Raw genomic sequence first — 22,453 nt, forward strand, 5'->3', positions numbered from 1 at the left:
AAATGGGTATGCCTATAATTGTGCTTAATAATGGAGACATGAAAAAAAATGAGGGAAGAAAATAACAAACAAGCAGCCAACCAATATTTCATTTAAACCTATAAGTAGATGTGATGTGGTACTGTTAAGAGTGTGTATTTTGTGTATTTAAAGTGGAGAGTTCTATAAATGTTAATTAAGTTTACTTGTTCCAGATCTGAGTTCAAGTCCTGGATATCGTTGTTAATTTTCTGTCTCATTGATCTGTCTGATATTGATGTTGAAGTCTCCCACTATTATTGTGTGGGAGTCTGAGTCTCCTTATAAGTCTTATATATCTGGATATTCTTCTATTGGGTGCTTATATATTTAGGATCTTTAGCTCCTCTTGTTGCATTGATCCTTTTATCATTATGTAATGTCCTTCTTTGCTTCTTTTGATCTTTGTTGCTTTAAAGTCTATTTTATCAGAGGCAAAAATTGCAACTCCTGCTTTTTATTTATTTATTTATTTTTGCTATCCATTTCGTTGGTAAATCTTTCTCCATCCCTTTGTTTTGAGTCTTTGTGCCTTGCATGTGAAATGGGTCTAGATGCAGCGTACCGATGGGTTTTGGGCTTTTATCCAAGATGAGCTTTTTTTCATATGTTTGTTGGCCTCATAAATGTCTTCTTTTGAAAAGTGTCTGTTCATATCCTTTGCCCACTTTTGAATAGGTTTGTTTGTTTTTTTCTTGTAAATCTGTTTTAGCTCTTGGTAGATATTGGATATAAGTCCTTTGTCAGATGGGTAGATTGCAAAAATTTTTTCCCATTCTGTTGGTTACCAGTTCACTCTAATAATGATTGTTTCTTTTGCTGTGCAGAAGCTCTGGAGTTTAATTAGATCCCATTTGTCTATTTTGGCTTTTGATGCCAATGCTTTTGGTGTTTTAGTCATGAAGTCCTTGCCTATGCCTGTGTCCTGAATGGTTTTGCCTAGATTTTCTTCTAAGGTTTTTATGGTGTTAGGTCTTATGTTTAAGTCTTTAATCCATCTGGAGTTGATTTTAGTGTAAGGTGTCAGGAAGGGGTCCAGTTTCTGCTTTCTGCACATGGCTAGCCAGTTTTCCCAACACCATTTATTAAACAGGGAATCCTTTCCCCATTGCTTGTTTTTGTGAGGTTTGCCAAAGATCAGATGGTTGTAGATGTGTGGTGTTGCCTCCGAGGCCTCTGTTCTGTTCCATTGGACTATATCTCAGTTTTGGTACCAGTACCATGCTGTTTTGATTACTGTAGCCTTGTATTATAGTTTGAAAAGAGGTAGCATGATGCCTCCAGCTTTGTTCTTCTTGCTTAGAATTGACTTGCTATGCGGGCTCTCTTGGTTCCATAAGGTGTTTTTTTCCAGTTCTGTGAAGAAGGTCATAGGTAGCTTGATGGGGATAGCATTGAATCTATAAATTACTTTGGGTAGTATGGCCAGTTTCACAATATTGATTCCTCCTAACCATAAGCATGGAATGCTTCTCCATGTGTTTGTTTCCTCTCTTATTTTGTTGAGCAGTGGTTTGTAGTTCTCATTGAAGAGGTCCTTTACATCCTTTGTTAGTTGTATTCCTAGGTATTTTATTCTCTTTGTAGCAGTCGTGAATGTCAGTTCATTCTTGATTTGGCTCTCTTTAAGTCTGTTATTGGTGTATATGAATTCTTGTGATTTTTGCACATTGATTTTTTTTTCCTGAGACTTTGCTGAAGTTGCTTATCAGTTTCAGGAGATTTTGAACTGAGACAGCAGGATCTTTTAAATATACAATCATGTCATCTGCAAATAGAGACAATTTGACTTCCTCCTTTCCTAATTGAATACCCTTTATTTCTTTTTCTTGCCTGATTGCTCTAGCTAGAACTTCCAATTGTCTAGTGCCACATTTGAAAGGGAATGTTTTCAGTTCTTGCCCATTCAGTATGATATTGGCTGTTGGTTTGTCATAAATACCTTTTATTATTTTGAGCTACTTTCCGTCAATACCTAGTTTATTGAGGGTTTTTAGCATATGGGCTGTTGAATTTTGTCAAAGGCCTTCTCTGAATCTGTTGAGATAATCATGTGGTTTTTGTCTTTGGTTCTGTTTATGTGGTGAATTACGTTTATAGACTTGCATATGTTGAACCAGCCTTGCATCCTGGGGATGAAGCTTACTTGATGGTGATGGATAAGCTTTTTGATGTGCTGTTGCAATCGGTTTGCCAGCATTTTATTGAATATTTTTGCATCTATGTTCATCATGGATATTGGCCTGAAGTTTTCTTTTCTTGTTGAGTCTCTGCCTGGTTTTGGTATCAGGATGATATTGGTCTCATAAAATGATTTAGGAGGGAGGATTCCCTTTTTTTTTATTGTTTGGAATAGTTTCAGAAGGAGTGGTACCAGCTCCTCTTTGTTGTCTGGTAGAATTCAACTTTGAACCCAGCTGGACCTGGGCTTTTTTTGGTTGGTAAGCTATTAATTGCTGCCTGAACTTCAGCCCTTGTTATTGGTCTATTCAGGGTTTTTACTTCTTCCTGGTTTAGATTTGGGAGGGTGCAAGTGTCCAGGAATTTGTATGTTTCTTCAAGGTTTACTGGTTTATGTGCATAGAGTTGTTTGTAGTAATCTCTGATGGTGGTTTGTATTTCTGTGGAATCTGTGGTGATATCCCCTTTATCGTTTTTTATTGCATCTATTTGATTCTTCTCTCTTGTCTTTTTTATTAATCTGGGCAGTGTTCTGTTTTGTTGATCATTTCAAAAAGCCAGCTCCTGGATTTATTGATTTTTTGAGGGGTTTTTTTTTAATGTCTCTATCTCCTTCAGTTATTTCTTGTCTTCTGCTAGCTTTTGAGTTTTTTTGATCTTGCTTTAACTCTCGGGTTTGACGATAGGATGTTGATATTAGATCTTTCCTTGCTTTCAATGCTTCCACATTTAAAGTTTCTAGTATGTTGTGTCTTCATTCTCGTTGGTTTTGAAGAACATCTTTATTTCTGCCTTCATTTCATTGTTTAGCCAGCATTCAAGAGCCAGTTGTTTAGTTTCCATGAAGTTGTGCTGTTCTGAGTTAGTTTCTGAATTCTGAGTTCTAATTTGATTGCACTGTGGTCTGAGAGACTGTTTGTTATGATTTCCGTTCTTTTGCATTTGCTGAGGAGTGATTTATTTTCAATTTATGTGGTCAATTTTAGGGTAGGTGTGATGTGGTGCTGAGAAGAATGTATATTCTGTGGATTTGGGATGGAGAGTTCTGTAAATGTCTATTAGGTTTGCTTGGTCCAGATCTGAGTTCAAGTCCTGGATATTCTTGTTAATATTCTGTCTCATTGATCTAATATTGACAGAGGAGTGTTAAAGTTTCCCACTATTATTGTGTAGGAGTCTAAATTTCTTTGTTGGTCATTAAGAACTTGCTTTATGTATCTGGGTGCTGCTATTTTGGGCACATATTTATTTAGGATCATTAGCTCTTCTTGCTGCATTGATCCTTTTACCATTATGTAATGTGCTTCTTTGCCTCTTTTGATCTTTGTTGGTTTAAAGTCTATTTTATTAGAGACTAGGATTGCAATTCCTGCTTATTTTTGCTCCCTATTTGCTTGGTAGATCTTCCTCCATCTCTTTATTTTGAACCTGTGTATATCTTTGCATGTGAGAAGGGTTTCTTGGATATAGCACACCGATGGGTTTTGACTTTTTATCTAATTTGCCAGTCTGTGTCTTTTGATTAGGGCATTTAGGCCTTTTACATTGAAGGTTAATATTGTTATATGTGAATTTGATCCTGCCATTTTGATGCTAGTTGGTTGTTTTGCCCAATAGTTGATGCAGTTTCTTCATTGTGTCAGTGCTCTTTACTATTTGGTTTGTTTTTGGAGGGGCTCGTACTGGTTGTTCATTTCTATGTTTAGTGCTTCTTTCAGGAGCTCTTGTGAAGCAGGTCGTCTTGTGGTGATGAAATCTCTGAGCAATTGCTTGTTCATAAATAACTTTATTTTTTCTTCACTTATGAAGCTTAGTTTGGCTGGATATGAAATCTAGGGTGAAAATTCTTTTCTTTAAAGATATTGAATATTGGCCCCCATTCTCTTCTGACTTGTAGGGTTTCTGCTGAGAGATCCGCTGTGAGTCTGATGGGCTTCCCTTTGCATGTAACTCGACCTTTTTCTCTGGATGCCCTTAGCACTTTTTCCTTCATTCTTGGCAAATATGATGTTTATATGCCTTGGGCCTACTCTTCTTGTGGAATATCTTTGTGGTATTCTCTGTATTTCCTGGACTCAAATGTTCCTTTGCCTTGCTAGGTTGGGGAAGTTCTCCTGGATAATATCCTGAAAAGTGTTTTCCAACTTGGATTCATTCTGTCCATCACATTCAGGTACACCTATCAAATGTCGATTATGTCTTTTCAAATGATCCCATATTTCTTGGAGGCTTTGTTCATTTCTTTTTACTCTCTTTTCTCTAATCTTGCCTTCTCATTTTATTTCATTGAGTTGATCTTCAATCTTTGCTATCCTTTCTTGGTCGATTTGGCTATTGAAACTTGTGTATGCTACACGAAGTTCTCGTGTTGTGTTTTTCAGCTCCATCAGTTTATTTATGTGCCTCTCTAAGCTGTTTATTCTCATTAGCATTTCATCAAACCTGTTTTCAAGATTCTTAGTTTCTTTGTATTGGGTTAGAACATGATCTTTTAGCTCAGAGAAGTTTGTTATTACCCACCTTCTGAAGCCTGTTTCTTTCAATTCATCAGACTCATTCTCCATCCAGCCTTGTTGTTCCCTTGCTGGTGAGGAGTTGCAATCCCTTGGAGGAGGAGAGGCATTCTGGTTTTGGGTATTTTCATCCTTTTTGGCTGGTTTCTTCCCATCTTTGTGGATTTATCTACCTGTGTTCTTTGTGGTTGGTGACTTTCAGACAGGGTCTCTGAGTGGATGTCTTTTTTGTTGCTGAGGAAGTTATTTCTTTCTGTTTCTTAGTTTTCCTTCTAATCATCAGGTCCCCCGCTGTAGGACTTTTGGAGGTTCGCTCCAGATCCTGCTTGCCTGGGGATCACCTGCAGCGACTGCAGAACAGTAAGGGTTGCTGCCAATTTCTTCTTCTGTTATCATTGTCCCAGAAGGATACCCGCCAGATGTCAGCCTGTGCTCTCCTGTATGAGGTGTCTCTTTGGTTATACAATGGATGGGGAGCTGCTTGAGGAGGTGGTCTGCCCCTTATGGGAACTCAAGTGCTGAGCTGTGAGCTTCGCTGTTCTGTTCAGAGCTGCTGGGCAGGTACATGTACGTTTCCTGCAGCGGAATTCATAACCACCTTTTTTCCCCAGGTCTCAAATGTTTTAAATTTATTTTTTACTATTATTAATCCATGATTTAATTCATTCATCATTGTGTGTGCTACAAACATATTTTATGTGTATACAAGTACATCCCTACAGTTTTTCCTTCTCAGCATAGGAATTTTCTATTTTATTACTATTTTTCTTTTTTTAAGAATGGGGTCTCGCTATATTGCCCAGGTAAGTCTCAAACTCCTGGACTCACGGTATCCTCCAGCATCTGCCTCCCTAAGAGCTGGGACTACAGGCATGAGCCACCATGCCTGGCCATATTCAGCAAAGGAATTTTCCAATCTTCATCTAACTTATTAATAATGGGCTACCTGTGCTTAACTTTAGCACACCATTTTCAATAAAAGGTTATGCTAGTTTTTTCACTCTCCCATCAAAAAGTTACTAAAAACCATTTGGATAGGCTCTTGGAGGGGGCTTTGGAAAAAGAAGACTTGGTGGAGGAGATGATATGGACGTGATATGATGGAGCATTTCACAGAATAGGTATATATATGTTGGGTCTGACCCACAGACCCTGACCCAGCGACGGTTGAACAAAGGTGCACTCAGACACAGATATCCAGTGAAAGAGCGGGCTAGGAGACCAGGCCACTCACAGACACTGTGGAGGGTGCTATAAAAAGTCGGCAGCCCAAGCAGCCTGAAAAGGGGGCCTAGGGGCCTTTACTTAGTATAGATTTAATGACAAAGGCCTAAAGCAAATACCATTTGTGGGTAATTAACTTTATGGATCGCCAGAGTAGGTAACAGTTTTTCTCAGGATGGTCAAAGCTTGGTTTCTGGGGAAACAGGTAAACAAACTAATCTGGATAAATTTCCTTGCACTCTCTTGTAACTTGCCCTACACTGGCTACCTTCAGCCATAAACTTCTTCCCAAGGCTTTGCCAAACCTTCCAAGAGGGTTTGTATCCATTTTACAATTTTTCCCACCACCATGACTGAACTCCTACACATGTATATAAAATTACTTAATGATTAAAACAGAAAAGTTATCTCAAAAATAACAAAAAGCTTTACAAGAAAGAAATCTTATGTTAAACTATTTGGCCTTTGTGAACAATGTATATTTAGTCATGAAGATGCAAATACTGTTTACTGACTTAAATAAAAATATTAGATGTGAGAAGAAGGAGTGGTGTTGGAAAGCTAAATCCTCATTTGTTATGAGAGGCACTACTTAAGGACTCTGGAGCTAAACTGCCTGAGTTCAAATTCTTTTTTTTTTCGTTTTTGAGACGGAGTCTCGCTCTGTCACCCAGGCTAGAGTGCAGTGGTGAGATCTCAGCTCACTGCAACCTCTGCCTCCCAGGTTCAAGTGATTCTCCTGCGTCAGCCTCCTGAGTAGCTGGGACTACAGGCACGTGCTACCACACCTGGCTAATTTTTTTTTGGTATTTTTCATGGAGATGGTGTTTCACTTTGTTAGCCAGTATGGTCGTGATCTTCTAACCTCATGATCCGCCTGCCTCAGCCTCCCAAAGTGCTGGGATTACAGGCATGAGCCACTGTGTCTGGCCAAATTCTTAATAGTTCTGTAAACTCTGTAACTTTGGGCAAGTTAATTAATATCTCTCTGCCTCATTAGTAAAATGGATATGACAAAAGTTATATTTCTTTCTCTCTCTGTGTATTGCACTTAGAAATATGTGCTTTAATATTAGCTGTTATGATGATAATTGGTAGTTTTTAGATAATATCTAAAATTGATAAATCAAAAAATAGGGAAAAAACCCCGTATATTATGTGGATATATGGAGATGACTGCCAGAAGAAGTAACCAAAAGAGTTAAAATGATTGCCTCCAGGAAGTGGTACTGGGGAGTACATCTGGGAACAACTGTGGCATTTTAAATCTTTTAGCCCTATTTAATTTGATATATATACATGTATTATTTTGATAAAGGTTTAGAAAGTGGTTAAGTCTGTGTCACAGTCTCATGGTGATGGTAAGGAGAGAAGAACATTCTATTAAACATTAGAAAATGTCCTAAAACCACCTAAGGCAGAGTGACAAATCACTTGGCTCTATGGGCTTCAAGATAGAATTCTCGTGGCAACAAGAAAGATGGTTTCCAGCGTTGGAAGCTAGAATATTGAAGAAACCACTCACGATAATCAAGTTAATGGCATTTTCAAAAATAGCCCCCAGATTTCTCCACTCTAAAGTTATTATTTTTGTTCTCTTTCCATACCCCATATTCTTTGGAAGCAAGGCCATAAATCCAGCCATACTCAAGTGGGAGGAAGAGATTAAGCTCCATGTTCTAGAAGGGGAAGTATTTACATTTATTATTTGGAATTCTTTTGTAAGGAAGATTTGTTTCTGCTCCCCCATTAAGTCATTTATTTATATCATTCTGGACTCTTAATTTGTACTTTGGGTTATAACCCAGTATTGTGTTATTTATTTTGTTGCTCAAATTGTTCTATTTTAGCCATTGGGAGTTCTTTGAGATTGGCTTCTCTGTCCCTTTGACATGTCCCATTGTTTTGTTTTTTTTTTTTTAGTTTAAATAAAGAGGCTATGCTGGGAAGAACCTCTTGTTTTGTTTTCTGAGCACTTCCTTGTTTTTGAGACATAAGACCTAGGCAATTATCTTCAAGCTGACATAGTGCAAAATGTAATTACTCATGAAATAAAAAACTTGTCAGAATAAATGATTCAATTTAGCTAAACACAAATTTACATTATAATAATCGTAATCATTATATATATTAATGTAATCTTCTTTGATCAGTTAACCTGTAAACATACCCAAATAGAATAAAAAGGTGTGCTTGTGTTATTGTTAATACTGATAAAGCAAAGAAATTTTACCTCTTTTTATTAAGCTGTGGTCTTTAATAAAAGACTTGTGAAACTTATACATAAAGTTATAAATCAGATGTTCATCATAAAATATTTAAAAGTGTATATATCTAAGTAAAAGTCTATGTTTTAATTCATTTTTTAATTAAAGGAAAACAAAGTGTTGCGGACAGTTCCTCTCCTAGCAGCGTGCCTCCCCCAGGACAAGTGCAAAGTAAAGATCGGTCGTCGCTTCAGTGAAGAAAGGTAAATTAACTGTTAGGGTAATGTAAATAATTCTTTTCTATACAGATCTTTAATAATCGTTTCTTTCAGGTCATTCATTTCTTTCAGCTTATTCATGGTCTAAAGAGTGGATATAGTCAAAAAATTTAAGTTCTGCTAACCCCCGACCACACAAAATAATACAAGACGAAAACAAAGCAAAATCAAATAAAAAAAAGTTTCAACTAAGGAATGATAGCATTATCTGAATTTCATAGTAATATATGTTTAGCTTAAAAGGCAAATATACTTTATGTCATTTTTGTTAAAAGTGCCTTCCAGTTGGTAGATGGTAGGGTTCTTTTTTTTTTTTTTTAAATATCTTCTACAACATTTTTTTTTTTTTTGTAGATTTCTTGTATTAGATTTAGTTCAGTTTTTTTCCTATGGTGCCTAATATGGTGCTTACTCAGTAAATTATTGTTACTATTTTTCAAGGTAGGATCTCACTTTGTTGCCCAGGCTGGAGTGCAGCAGTGTAATTTTGGCTCAATGTAACCTCTACCTCCTGGGCTCAAGTGATCTTCCCACCTCAGCTTCCTGAGTAGCTGGGACTACAGGTATGAGCCACTGGGCCTGCCCAGTAAATTATTATTTGCTGATGAATTTTAAATTAAAGCAGTTCAATGTAAGTGTGGTAACTGAATGATTAATTTCAGCTTTTATTAGAGTACATGATGAAATCGTGGGGGAATGATTAAGAGACGTACACTTTTTTTTTTTTTTTAAAACAAAGGTGTCCTTTGTAAATTTTTGCTTCCAGTATATCAGAAAACAGTTGGTTTTTATATATTAACCCTGAATCCATTTAAGACCTGCTCTCATGGCCGTTTTCAAGTATACATTTACTGGAATAACCATGTTATACAGTATATCTCTACATCTTCATTTTTGTAATGTTGTTTATCAGTTTCTAAAGTGCCGAGGTTTTATGAGTGAGTGTTGAGTTTCGTGAAATGCATTTATTGAAATGATCATGTAGAATCTCTCTAAAATTCTGTTAATATAGTGGATTATATTGATTGATTTCTGCATGTTTAAACCTGTCCATTTCTAAGATCACGCCACTTCATTACTGCCTGGGTAACAGAGCAAGACTGTCTCAAAAAAAAATAAAGAAAAGACTATTTCTCAGTTGTCAGATGCAGTGTTATACAAATTATCAATTAGGTCAAGAGGGTTGATAGTGTTGTTCAAATCTTCTGTATTTTGACTGATTTTATGAGCACATTTTCTCTCAAATAGCAAGGAAATTATGTTAAAATCTCCAGCAATAATTAGGGATTTGCTTATTTTTACATTTTGTTCTTTTGGTTTCTGTTTCATCTATTTGAAAAGTCTTTAGGTGAGTATGTAGTTAGTGTTTTTTTTTTTTTTTTTTTTTGAGACGGAGTTTCGCTCTTGTTACCCAGGCTGGAGTGCAATGGCGTGATCTCGGCTCATCGCAACCTCTGCCTCCTGGGTTCAGGCAATTCTCCTGCCTCTGTTGTATTTGACCGGAGCGTAGAAAGTTACCACAAGACAAAAGTATGCCAGATTGCAGGGTCATTTATTATGCCGGCGACCACAGAGGACTCACGTCTCTCCAACCTGTGGTGGCAACAGGAGGGTGCCACGATTTTTTATACCCGAAAAACCACCTTGGGAGTGGGGGTGAGGGGCGGGCATGGGGATGAAAAGGCTTCAGACATTCCGAGGGCTAGTGGATTCTGTAAATTACCTCCTGGGCAGAGATGAGGGTGGGGGTCTCCGGACATTCCAAGGGCCAGGGGACTTTTGTCATTCCGTTTGTTACTTAAGTGGTTTACAGAAGTCAAGATAAACATTTATTTACACATTATCTGGTTAAGGTGGAAATCACAGACCTTAGTTACTTATTACAAGTCACAGGAGCCAGGATGGAACTAGCTTGGGCTGCTTAGTCTGGCAATTGCCGGTAAGCAAAGGCTAGCAATTCTGGCAGTTACTGATAAGAAAAGGTAAGCAGCTTTACATAGTTTTGAAGAACAAACTAGCAGTTCTATTTACAGAGGCCAAGGACAGTAGTTATTGTGAGGAGAATGGGGCAGCCATTTCAACTTATTTAAAAACAGTTTTGCATTTTATAAAATAGTGTTGCTTAGGTTCTGGCTCTAGGCCAGCACAATATCACACCTCAGCCTCCTGAGTAGCTGGGATTACAGGCATGTGCCACCATGCCCAGCTAATTTTTTTTTTTGTATTTTTAGTAGAGACGGGGTTTCACCATGTTGACCAGGATGGTCTCGATCTCTTGACCTCGTGATCCACCCTCCTCGGCCTCCCAAAGTGCTGGGATTACAGGCGTGAGCCACCGCGCCCGGCCGTTAGTGTTGTTATGTTTACTTGATGCATTGGTCCTTTTATCATTATTACATGTTGTTGGAAAAATGCTCAAACGTTTTTCCTCTGCTGTGGTGTCAACACCACAAACTTCAACACAGAAGACTTCTGTGACCCCCAAATGTGTGAGGCTTTCTCCCCACAAGCAAGCAAGCAGGCAGTCAATTTTGTAATAACGCCAGTTGGGTGTCCTTCAATTCAATTCTGACCCTATCTAACTGGAGATAGTGTCACATCCCACAGGATGAGGGCTCAGTTCCCAAGACTGCCCTTTCCCCACTTCAGACACCATTGACAAGCCTGGGCCTCAGGAACTTGTGACTGATCAGCTTCAAGTTGAGGCTTCCACAACTCTTGGTTTGGCTTCAGTTAATTGGAAACACTTAATGTTTAGCAGTTTATGATAAAGGATATTACAAAGGATACATATGAGATATGTAGTACAAGGTACAGAGAAAGGGGTGCAGAGCTTCCATGCCTTCCCTGGGGCACTACCCTCCGGGAATGGCTGCATGTTCAGCTCTCTGAATCCTGTCCTCTTAGGTTTTTATTTAGGTTTCATTATTCATGAACAACTGGCCATGGGTGAACAACTTGGTCTTTAGCCGCTCTCGCTCCCCTTTGTCTTTCCAGTGACTAAGCCTACCCTGAAGCTGTCAGTCAACATTAGCATACAAAAAAACAACATTTTGGAGATTCTAAGGATTTTAGGAGTTGTATACCAGGAAGTGGAAAGAAGACCAAATATATATTTCTCTTTGTCTTAAAGTCTACTATGTGTGGGTACTAGTGTTTATATGTTATGGGTTTTGGTTTTTAAATTTAATCTAACAATCTCTGTTGTTTAATTGGAGAGTTTATTTCTTTTACACTGGATGTAATTATTGACTTGTTTTCTTTTACATTACCGGTGAATACTGTATTGATATTTGACTTCTGTTAGTCCTATCAGTTATTTGATCTTTTGTTCCTCTTTTATGTCTTCTTCTGGGTTATCAATTTATTTTTTTTAGCATTCCATTCTATTTATTTGTTGGCTTTTTAGGTATGCCTTTTGTGGTTAGTCTTTGGATTATACTATGTATTCTTACTTTATCACAGCTAATCTTGAATTAATAATGTTATACAATAAATATATAACAAAAGAACCTTGCAAAAATATAATTCCATGCAGTCCCCTTCTATTTTTTATGTTATTGTTTTCACACAGTTTACTTTTAGATAATAAGGGAAATTGGGTGTAGTGTATATAGGAATTTTCTGTACTGTTTTTGCAATAATTATAAATCTTTTTTTTTTTTTTTTTTTTGAGACAGAGTTTCACTCTTGTTGCCCAGGCTGGAGTACAATGGTGCAATCTAGGCTCACTGTAGCCTCTGCCTCCTGGGTTCAGCAGTTCTCCTGCCTCAGCCTCCCACGTAGCTGGGATTACAGGCATGCGCCACCTCGCCCAGACAATTTTGTGTATTTTTAGTAGAGATGGGGTTTCTCCATGTTGGTCAGACTGGTCTCGAAGTCCTGACCTCAGGTGATCCATCCGCATCGGCCTCCCAAAGTGCTGGGATTACAGGCATGAGCCACTGCGCCCGGCCAATAATTTTGTAAATCTGAAGCAGTTATTACTCTTTGCTCTTTTTTTCTTTTTCTTTTTTTTTAATAGAGACAAGTTCTCACTATGTTGCCCAGGCCAGTCTTAAACTCCTAGACAAAAGCAATCCTCCTGCTTTGGCCTTTCAAAGTACTGGGATTACAGATGAGAGCCACTGCACCCAGTCCTCTTTGCTTTTTATCAGTGTTTTGTAGTTGTTCACATTTAGATACTTGACATATTTTATTAGATTCATACCTAAGAATTTCATTTTTGGAGGGCTATTTTAATGGTATTTAAAGCAATTACAAATGTGAATTTTTCATTGCCGGTTTGTGGGAAAGAAATTGACTTTTGTATATTAACCTTATATCTTGTGACCTTGCTGTTGTTCTTGGAGGTTTTTTTTGTCTCTCTTTTGTCAGTTCCCTGAGCTTTTCTACCTAGATAATTAGGTCGCCTGAGCAATAGTGATGGTTTCATTTCATCTTTCCAGTTTGTATGTCTTTTGTTCCCTTTTATTTCAATAGCTAGGGGTTGAATAGCAGTGGTGAGAGTATGTCCCTGTTTTGTTCTCAATCTTAGGGAACTGTTAGGTATAATGCTAGCTATAGGTATTTTGCAGATGTTGTTTATTAAATTGAGGCCATTCTCCCCTATTCCCAGTTTGTTGAGAGTTTTTATCATGAGTGGGCTTTGGGTTTTGTTGAATGCATTTTCTTTGTGAATTGATAGAGTCCTTTGATGTATCTTCCTTAGTCCATTGATGTGGTTGATTACATTTATGGATTTTGAATGTTAAACCAGCCCTCCATCCCTGTACTAAATCTGATTTGGTGATGGTAGATAATTTTTTACACACCTTTGGATTTAATTTGCTAATATTTTGTTGAGAATTTTTGCCTTTATCTTCATAAAGGATATTAATCTATAGTTTTCCTTTCTTGTAATACCTTTATTTGGTTTTGAGATGAGGGTAATGCTGGCCTTATAGAATGAGTTAGGCAGTGTTCTGTCTGTTTTCATTATCTGGAGACAAGATTATAGAGAATTGATACCATTTCTTCCTGAAATGTTTGAGAGAATTCACTGGTGAAACCACTTGGGCCTGGTGATTTATTTTTTAAAAGATTATTAATTATTGATTCAATTTCTTTAGTAGACATAGAGCTTTTTAGTTTTCCTTTTTCTTCTTTTGTGAGTTTTGATTATGTTTTTCAAGGAATTAATTTCATCCAAACTATGAAATCTGTGGGCATTGAGTTTTTTATAGTATTTATTATTCTCTTAATGATTATAGAATCAGTAATGATCACCCTTATTTCTGAAATTGGTAGTTGTGTCTTTTTCTTTTTTATTTTTTTAACCTCAGCTGCAGTTTTATCAGTTTATCTTTTCAAAGAACCAGTGTATTAATTTGCTAGGGCTGCATTAATAAAATACCACATGCTGAGTGGCCAAAGAGTTTATTTTCCCACAGTTCTTGAGTGTAGAAGTCCAAGATCAAGAGAGCAGTAGATCTGGTTTCTCCTGAAGCCTCTCCTTGAATTGCAGTTGGTTGTTCTGTCATTGCCTGTTCACATGATTATTCCTCTGGACAGGTGTGCCCCTGCCAGCTCTTCTTTTGTGTCCAAATTTCTTCTTCTTATAATCATACCAGTTAGATTAGATTAGGGACCACCATAATGGCTTCATTTTAACTTAATCACCTCTTTAAAGATAATTCACCTATCTCTAAATACCAACATATTCTGAGCTACTAGGGATTAGGACTTCAAAACGTACATTTTGGGGAGGACACAGTTTGTTCTATAACAGTCAGCTTTCGGTTTCATTGATTTTCTCTATTGTCTTCCTATTTTGAACTTCACTGATTTCCATCTTAAGTTTTACTGTTTCTTTTTTTCTTTTTTTTTTTTGAGACAGAGCCTTGTCGCCCAGGCTGGAGTGCAGTGGCACAATCCCAGCTCTCTGCATCCTTTGCCTCCTGGGTTCAAGTGATTCTCCTGCCTCAGCCTCCTTGAGTAGCTAGGATTAAAGGCGCCCACCACCACACCTGGCTAATTTTTTGTATTTTTAGTAGAAATAGGGTTTCATTATGTTAGCCAGGCTGGTCTCGAGCTCCTGACCTCAAGTGATCTGCCCACTTTGGTCTCCCAAAATGATGGGATTATAGACATGAGTTACTGTGCCCAGCCCTTCTTTTCTTTTTGTAGTGCTTTCTTTAGGCTTAAATTGCTCTTCTTTCTCTAGCCTTTTTTTTTTTTTTTTTTTTTTTTTTTTTGTTTTCAGTTTTTTTAATTTTTTGTCAAGACAGATTCTTGCTACATTGCTCAGGCTGGTCTTGAGCTCCTGGCCTCAAGCAATTCTCCTGCCTCTGGGGTTAGAGAAGTGAGCCACCATGCCTGGCCCTATCTAGCTTTCTGTTGTGTTTTTAAGGAGGAAGCTTAGCCTGTTGATTTTCAGGCCTTTCTTCTTTCCTAATATGTGCATTTTAATGCTATAAGTATCCCTTTAAGCATGCTTTTCCTCCATCCCACACATTTTGATAAGTTTTGTTTTCATTTTGTTCAAAATATTTTAAAATTTCCATTGAGACTTATCTCTTGACCTGTAGTTTATTTAGAAGTATGTTGCTTAATCTCCAATATGGTGGAATTTTCCAGCAAGTTTTCTGGGCTCTAATTTAATTCCATTGTAGCCTGAGAGCATACTTTGTATGATTTCTATTTTAAATTTGTCAGGATATGTTTTATGGCCCAGAATGTGGTGTATTTTGTTGAGTGTTTCATGTGAACTTGAGAGGTACGTGTATTTTGTTGTTGGCAGACTATTCTATAAGTATCAATTAGATCAAGTTGATTGATAATGCTATTCAGGCCAACTATATCCTTATTGATTTTTTGCCTGCTTGATCTCCCAGTTACTGACAAGGTTGCAATGAAGTCTCCAGCTGTATTACTGGATTTGTCTATTTCTCCTTTCTGTTCTCTCAGTTTTTGCCTTACATATTGTGAACACTGAATTGTTAAGTATATACGTGTTAGAAGATTGTTACGTCTTCTTAGAGACTTGAGTCTTTTGTCATTATGTAATGCCTCTCTTCATCCTGATAATTTTCCTTCTGATGGCTGCTTTGTCTGTAGTTAATATAGCTAGGCTAGTCCAGTTACCTTTTTTTTTTTTTTTTTTTGAGAAAAGGTCTTGTTTTGTTGCTCAAGCTGAGTGTAGTGGCACAATCACGGTTCACTGCAGCCTTGACCTCCCAGGCTCAAGTGGTTTTCCTGCCTCTGCCTCCCTGGTAGCTGGGACTATAGGTGCACACCACCATGCTCGGCTTATTTTTAAACACTTTTTTAGAGATGGGCATCTCACTGTGTTGCCTAGTCTGGTCTTAAACTCTTAGGCTGAAGCAGTGCTCCTGCCTTGGCCTCCTAAAGTGCTGGGATTACAGGTTTGAGCCACTGTGCCTGGCCTGCAGTTATCTTTTCATTAGTATTATCATGATATATCTTTCTCTATCCCTTTTGTTTTTTGAAATGGCTTTATTGAGACATAATTCACATACCATTTAACTTACTAATTTAAAATGTACAAATTAATTGGTTTCTAGTATAATCAAAGATATTTGCAGCCATCACCAGTCAATTCAAAATATGTCATCACCTCAAAAAGAAACCCTCTACCTTTAACTATCACCTACTTATCCCTATGCCTTACATCGTCTCTAACTCCCTGCCCCTTCCCAATCCTAAGCAAACACTAGTCTACTTTGTGTTTCTATTGATTTTCCTATTTGATATTCATATTTGATATCTGATATATGTATGAAATAATAGATTTGGACTTTTGTGACTGGCTTCTTTCACTTAGCATGTTTTCATGGTTGTAATACATATGTTGTAACATATATTAGTACTTAGTTTCTTTTGTGGTCAAACAATAGGCAGAAAAAAATCTGTGATAAGTAGTTTCTCTTGAGGGAAAGGCCTTTGTTGCTTTTCTTTTCTTTTTTGAGACAGAGTTTCATTCTTGATGCCTAGGCTGGAGTGCAGTGGCCGCAATCTTGGCTCACTGAAACTTCCGCCTCCCAGGTTCAAGTGATTATCCTGCCTCAGCCTCCCGAGTAGCTGGGATGACAGGCATCTGCCACCATGCCTGGCTAATTTTTTGTATTTTTAGTAGTGTTGGGGTTTCATCATGTCGGCCAGGCTGGTCTTGAACTCCTGACCTCCAGTGATCCACCCACCTTGGCCTCCCAAAGTGCTGGGATTATAGGTGTGAGCAACTACACCCAGCCAAGATGGTTACTTTTCACCTTTCCCTTCCCTAAACACAACAGGATTTTTCTCAGATCTTCACTATGAGAACCTGGGGGGCCCTTGGATGTAATGATTAGGAAAGTATGAACCCTCCTCTTAATATTGGGTCCCCATGAGTTTTAACTCTCAAGCTAGTCCATACTCAGCATGCAGTAATTTGTCACTGACTTTTTAAGTGTTCCTACCACTTACTGGCTTTAGTGGTTTCTGCTCTCCAGTAAACTGATTTGGCTCTGATTCTCTGTACTGACCTTGTTTCTCCAGTCAGGGAGTATTTGCCCTGAGGCCTCAGTTCTCTGATGGATCTAAGAAAAGTTGTTAATTTTCAGTTTGTTAGCGTTTTTCTTGTGAAAGTGGACTTGATGACGTTTAAGCTCTTTATGTCTGAGCTGAAATTGGAAATCCAAATTATCGTATTTCAAAGAAAAATGATAATTGGTCTCCTTTCCCCTTAAGAGTGTTTTGTTTTGTTTTGTTTTTTGCTTGTGGGCAAAGGCTGTCTCATTCATCATTTTATCTCCAGTACCAAAGAGCTTGGACGCGTTTTTGAATGAATGTTGAATCAGCTAACCCTATAACTGAACTAGATGATGGTAGGGGCCAAAGGAACCTTCCTCTTCACCCTCTGATGGTCTGTTGAAAATCATCTGACAAAAGGCAAATTAAAGGGAGAAAGGCATACAAATTTATTAACGTACAAGGGAGTCTTACAAAGTACAAGAACTCAAAGAAATGGCCAGATGGTTGATGCTTTTATGCCATCTAGAGGTTACAGAAAGAATAGGGCTTAAAGCATGGCAAAGCCAGTTATGTTGGCAAAAAAATATGGGAGGGGAAGAAGAGGAGGCCTGGCTAGCAAAAGTGGTCTTATTATGCAGAGGAAACTGCACAGATAGCATCCTTCATAGCAAATAGAGGGTAAATATTTCTTTCAGACCATTAAGGTTGTCAGACTTTCAGTATTTCCTAGATTGGAACAAGGGAAGGTCCTCAGAGAAAGCCTGGCTGCCATTTGTTTTTCTCTACAGTTGCAACAATTTTGCAAGGCTACTGCTGTTTGCAGGCCCTCTAAACAGCCATCTCAACATATGTCAAATAAGTATATTTTGAAGTGAAATATTTTGGTTTCCTTCAATAGATAATATAAGGTGTTATAAGAAAACTTCAGCCAAATTAAATTTAAATGAATTTAATTGAGCAGTGAACAATTTGTGAATTGGGCAGCCCCCAGAATCACAGCAGATTCAGAGAGATTCCAGGGATGCTTCGTGGTCAGAACAAATTTATAGACAAAAAAATAAAAATTAAAAAAATGGAAGTGATGTACAGAAATCAGCAGTGAGGTACAGAAACAGCCGGATTGGTTACAGGTTGGCGTGTACCTTCTTTGAATGCAGTTTGAACACTTAGCAGTCTGTGAGTGGTTGAAGTATGGCCACTGGGATAGGCCAAGTCTCAGCCATTGTTGCAGGTGCATACTCCTAAGTTAGGTTTTCAATCTTGTCTGCTTGTTAAGATAGGTTAGGATTCATCCACAAGGTCTCAAATATAGAAGTTTGGAGTCCTTCTCAGGCCATATTTAGTTGGCTTCAACAAAGGTGAATTTGAGAATGTAGCTTGCCTGTGGAGCCTAACTTCTCTTTATGGTTCTTCCATTGCTACTAGGTTTTGTCCTGGGATTGATCTGATTATTTGTGCTAGGATTATTAGGCAATGTCAGTTGTTTGCTTCGATAAAGGGGATCAGATTACCCATGAAGTACTAGTGGGAAAAGGAATAATTCCTTGGAAGGGCTAAAATTATGGCACTGGCAATTGGATAGAAAAGCTTTAATAGAGAATAATGAGGATTGGAAAGCCAATAGGAGAGTGGCAGAATCGTGGTATGAATAAATAAATAATATATATATATATTCAAATATATATATATATAAGTATATATATATATATATATTTACTGTGTACTCAGTAAAGAGTACACAAAATTTTGAGTTTTTTAAATTCATGCTTTATGAACTAATTAGTAATGTATTTGATTAGAAATGACTAGATATAGGGAAACTTTTATTAGGAAATTCAGTAAGCATAATAAAACCTTTTTTCTCACAAGCTAATAAAGATATATTGAAAAAAACTTTTTCAGAGATCCTGAACTTTCAACTGTTTGCCGGAAGTCTGGTACATTAATATTATATCCAGGGGCTGAAGCTGCTAATTTGGAAGAATTTATATTAGATTCTCCTGTTTATCCTTCTACAATCATCATCATTGATGGTACATGGAGCCAGGCTAAGGACATTTTCTATAAGAATTCCTTGTTTCGACACCCCAAACAGGTAAGCTAGTAATTTTAACAGAGAATAAATGCAAATGTATAATTAGGTATATTGTATGTGTTTTCTGTGAAGGATACACGTGCATTTTTATATATGAATTTGGTGGTATTTACATGTGTGAATGTATACTACATAGATATATGTGTGCTTATGTTTATAAGTTTGAATATATATATATATTTTGAATATATATATGTAAAATTTCAAATTTGTCATTTCATCTCAATTCCGACTGCCAAATTTCACTGTAGTTTAGGCATTTGGCTAGATAAAGAGTCTCTTAGACATTTACTCAGAAAAGTCTAAGAATGATTTTTATATGTATTAATGTTTTTTGTTGAGAAGTATTATCTTATTTAAATACTTTTATTTGGCTACTGAATTAACTAGTTCTTATGAGGAATGACTAAATTTTTATGAAATAATTTTTTTATCATTCATTATTATAGTTAAATGGTTTATTCTTCAGTTTTTTGATGTAATTAATTATGAAGACACATTTCTTAATATTGCTCCATTCTTGTATTCCTAGAATGGACTCTACTGAGTAGACTATTAAGAATTTTTGATACATTGCTGAAAAATATATTTGATTCAATGGCATTGAATTATGTGTATATTTGGTCCATTGTCAGGTTTGGGTATTAAGATAATGTTAATTTCTAAAGTAAATTGGAGAGATTTTAATATTTTTCTATGACCTGGAATAGTTTAAATAATACTAGAAATCCTTGCTCCTTAGAAATTAGATGGAACTCATTGGTGAAATCACTTGGTTCTGTTCTCTTTAAAAATGTAGCTTTTAAATTCTTATTTCAGACTCTTCTAAGGAAATCATTTATGCTTTCCACTTCTATTTGGATTAGTTTTTAATAACTTTTATATTTCCCTAGGGAATTGCCTCATTTCTCTAAGTTAGCAGATTGATTGCCATATACTTATATACATTCTTAAATAATTATTTTAATTTCTCAGGAATGTTTCTTTCTTGTTTTTAATCATGCACACACAAACATAGACACAGATACACATACACAAACTTTTTTTTTTTTAACATGAATAGATTTGAAAGGGGTTTCTCTATTTTATTGAGCTTTAAAAGTATAAGCTTTAAAAAGTATATTGTTTATGTTGGCTATTTAGTTTATTTCTATTTCATGATATTGAATTTTTTTCTTGACCAATTTTATGTTTTATCTTTTTGGGCTTATTTTCTTCTGTTGTTTTTCTGATTTTATAAGATTTTTACTAAGAGTACTTCTGTAGACTGAATTGTGTTCCCTGTCCCTCCCCCAACCCTGCATATATTGGAGCTCTAACTTCCAGTATAATGGCATTTGGAGTTGGGGTCTTTGGGAGGTGATTAGATTATGAAAGCCCTCATGATGAGATTAGTACCTTTAGAAGAAGAGACTTGAGAGATATTTCTTTTTCTCTCTCTGTCTCTCTGTCTGTCTCTGTCTCTCTGCATTTGAGGACACAGCAAGAAGACTTCCATTTGCAAGCCAGGAAGAGAGCTCTCACCAGGACCCTGACAATGCAGGTACTCTGATTCAGACTTCCCAGCTTCCAGAACTGTAAGAAATTGATGTTACAACAGCCTGAGCTGACTAAAACAAGTACTAAATTTTTTTATTAAGATTTCTGGGCTGGGCGGGGTGGCTCATGCCTATAATCCCAGCACTTTGGGAGGCTGAGGAGGGCCAGTCACTAGGTCAGGAGATCGAGACCACCCTGGCCAATATGGTAAAACCCTGTCTTTACTAAAAATACAGAAATTGGCTGGGCATGGTGGTGCATGACTGTAGTCCCAGCTACTTGGGAGGCTGAGGCAGAAGAATGGATTGAACTCAGGAGGTGGAGGTTGCAATGAGTTGAGATTACACCCCTGCATTCCAGCCTGGTGGCAGAGCAAGATTCTGTCTCAAAAAAAAAAAAGATTTCTGAGTTCTACTTGGCTTGGTGGCTTAGTAACTCCAGTATACCTGTAATTCCAGCTACTCGAGAGGCTGAGGTGGAATTTGATATTACAGTGAGCTATGATTGTGCCACTGCACTCCAGCCTGGGTGCCAGAGAGAGACCCTGTCTCTAAAAAAATAGTTACTTTCCTTTTTGAATAAAAGGGAAGAGATGGATACAATATTTCTGCTAGTATAACTGTCTCTATATCCCATTGTTTTGGGTTTAAGTGTTTTTTTATCAATAGCATTGATATAAGTTGTTTTGATTTCATTCTACCCATGGATTATCAATAAATAATTTTTTAAAAAACTTTCAATAGCTTTTGGGGTACAAGTGGTTTTGGTTACTTGGATGAATTCTCTAGTGGTGAATTCTGAGATTTTAGTGTACCTGTCACCTGGGCAGTGCACACTGTATCCAATATTTAGTCTTTTATTCCTCACCTCTCTCCTCCCACCCAGAGTCCCCAAAATTCATTATGTGTGTATTTGCATCCTCATAGCTTAGCTCCCACTTATAAGTGAGAACATAATGGAATTTGATTTTCCATTCCTGAGTTATTTCACTTAGAATAATGGCCTCTAGTTCCACTCAAGTTGATGTGAAAGACATTAGTTTGTTCATTTTCATGGCTGAGTAGTATTCCATGGTGTATATATACTACATTTTCTTTATCCTCTCATTAGTTGATGGGCACTTAGATTGGTTCCATATCTTTGCAGTTGTGAATTTTGCTGCTGTAAACATGCCTGTGCATGTGTCTTTTTTTTCTTTTCGAATTGAAATGAGGTCTCACTGTGTTGTCCAGGCTGGTCTGAGCTCAAGTGATCCTTTTTCTACCTCGGCCTCCCAAAGTACTGGGGTTACAGGCATGAGGCATCACATTCAGTTATATGTCTTTTTCATATAATGACTTCTTTTCCTTTGGGTAAATACCCAGTAGTGAGATTGCTTGACTGAACGATAGATCTACTTTCAGTTCTTTAAGGAATCTCCATACTATCAATGAGTTCTGAATTTTTAAGCGTTTTAACACTTTTCATCATTATTTTACTGTTATTTCTGATTTTGTGAGATTGTGATAAAACAGCATTAGCCACACTATTTTGAATAAGTTTATGATTTCTGTGTGAATAGGTACCTGGAAGATTTTTGTCCCTGTTCTATTACTATAAAAATGTACGTTCTCTATTTAGGGATATAAGTATTCATACTATTGCTTTTAAGTTTGTTAATCATATTTTTCTTTATGTTTTTATTTTTTGGTATACTTGGACTGTTTGGTACAGAAAAAGGTTTATGACAAGCTTCAGTGCTTCTGTATTTTTAATGATGTTATCCCTGCACTCCTGGTAGTTTTTGTGTTATTTATTTATCTACGTTGTTGTTGGATGCATACAAGCCATATATTTAGTGAAGAATAACAATGGAACCCTGACTTGTGAGATTTTAATCTTAAA

General features: G+C 37.0%; 1 protein-coding gene and 1 long non-coding RNA gene across 4 annotated transcripts in view; one reads left to right on the forward strand and one right to left on the reverse strand.

Annotated features, from left to right (window-relative positions):
- The window catches only part of DTWD2 (DTW domain containing 2), a 174,477-nt gene that overhangs the window by 45,206 nt on the left and 106,818 nt on the right, over positions 1-22,453 (forward strand). For 2 of the 3 annotated variants that reach the window (XM_037739738.1, XM_017531884.2), the window contains exons 3-5: positions 8,312-8,406; positions 18,838-19,030; positions 20,514-20,573. In XM_037739738.1, the coding sequence (XP_037595666.1) occupies positions 8,312-8,406; positions 18,838-19,030; positions 20,514-20,573 (348 nt within the window). The remainder of the gene's footprint in view (positions 1-8,311; positions 8,407-18,837; positions 19,031-20,513; positions 20,574-22,453) is intronic. The other variant, XM_017531885.2, reaches the window with a different exon arrangement.
- LOC108306802 lies at positions 491-3,742 on the reverse strand. Its single transcript, XR_001826288.1, has 2 exons — positions 3,689-3,742; positions 491-597 (listed from the first exon to the last, which is right to left on the reverse strand). It is a non-coding gene; the product is annotated as an uncharacterized LOC108306802 (long non-coding RNA).

Source organism: Cebus imitator, unplaced genomic scaffold, assembly GCF_001604975.1.
Source record: "Cebus imitator isolate Cc_AM_T3 unplaced genomic scaffold, Cebus_imitator-1.0 Scaffold74, whole genome shotgun sequence".
Lineage (NCBI taxonomy): Eukaryota > Metazoa > Chordata > Mammalia > Primates > Cebidae > Cebus > Cebus imitator.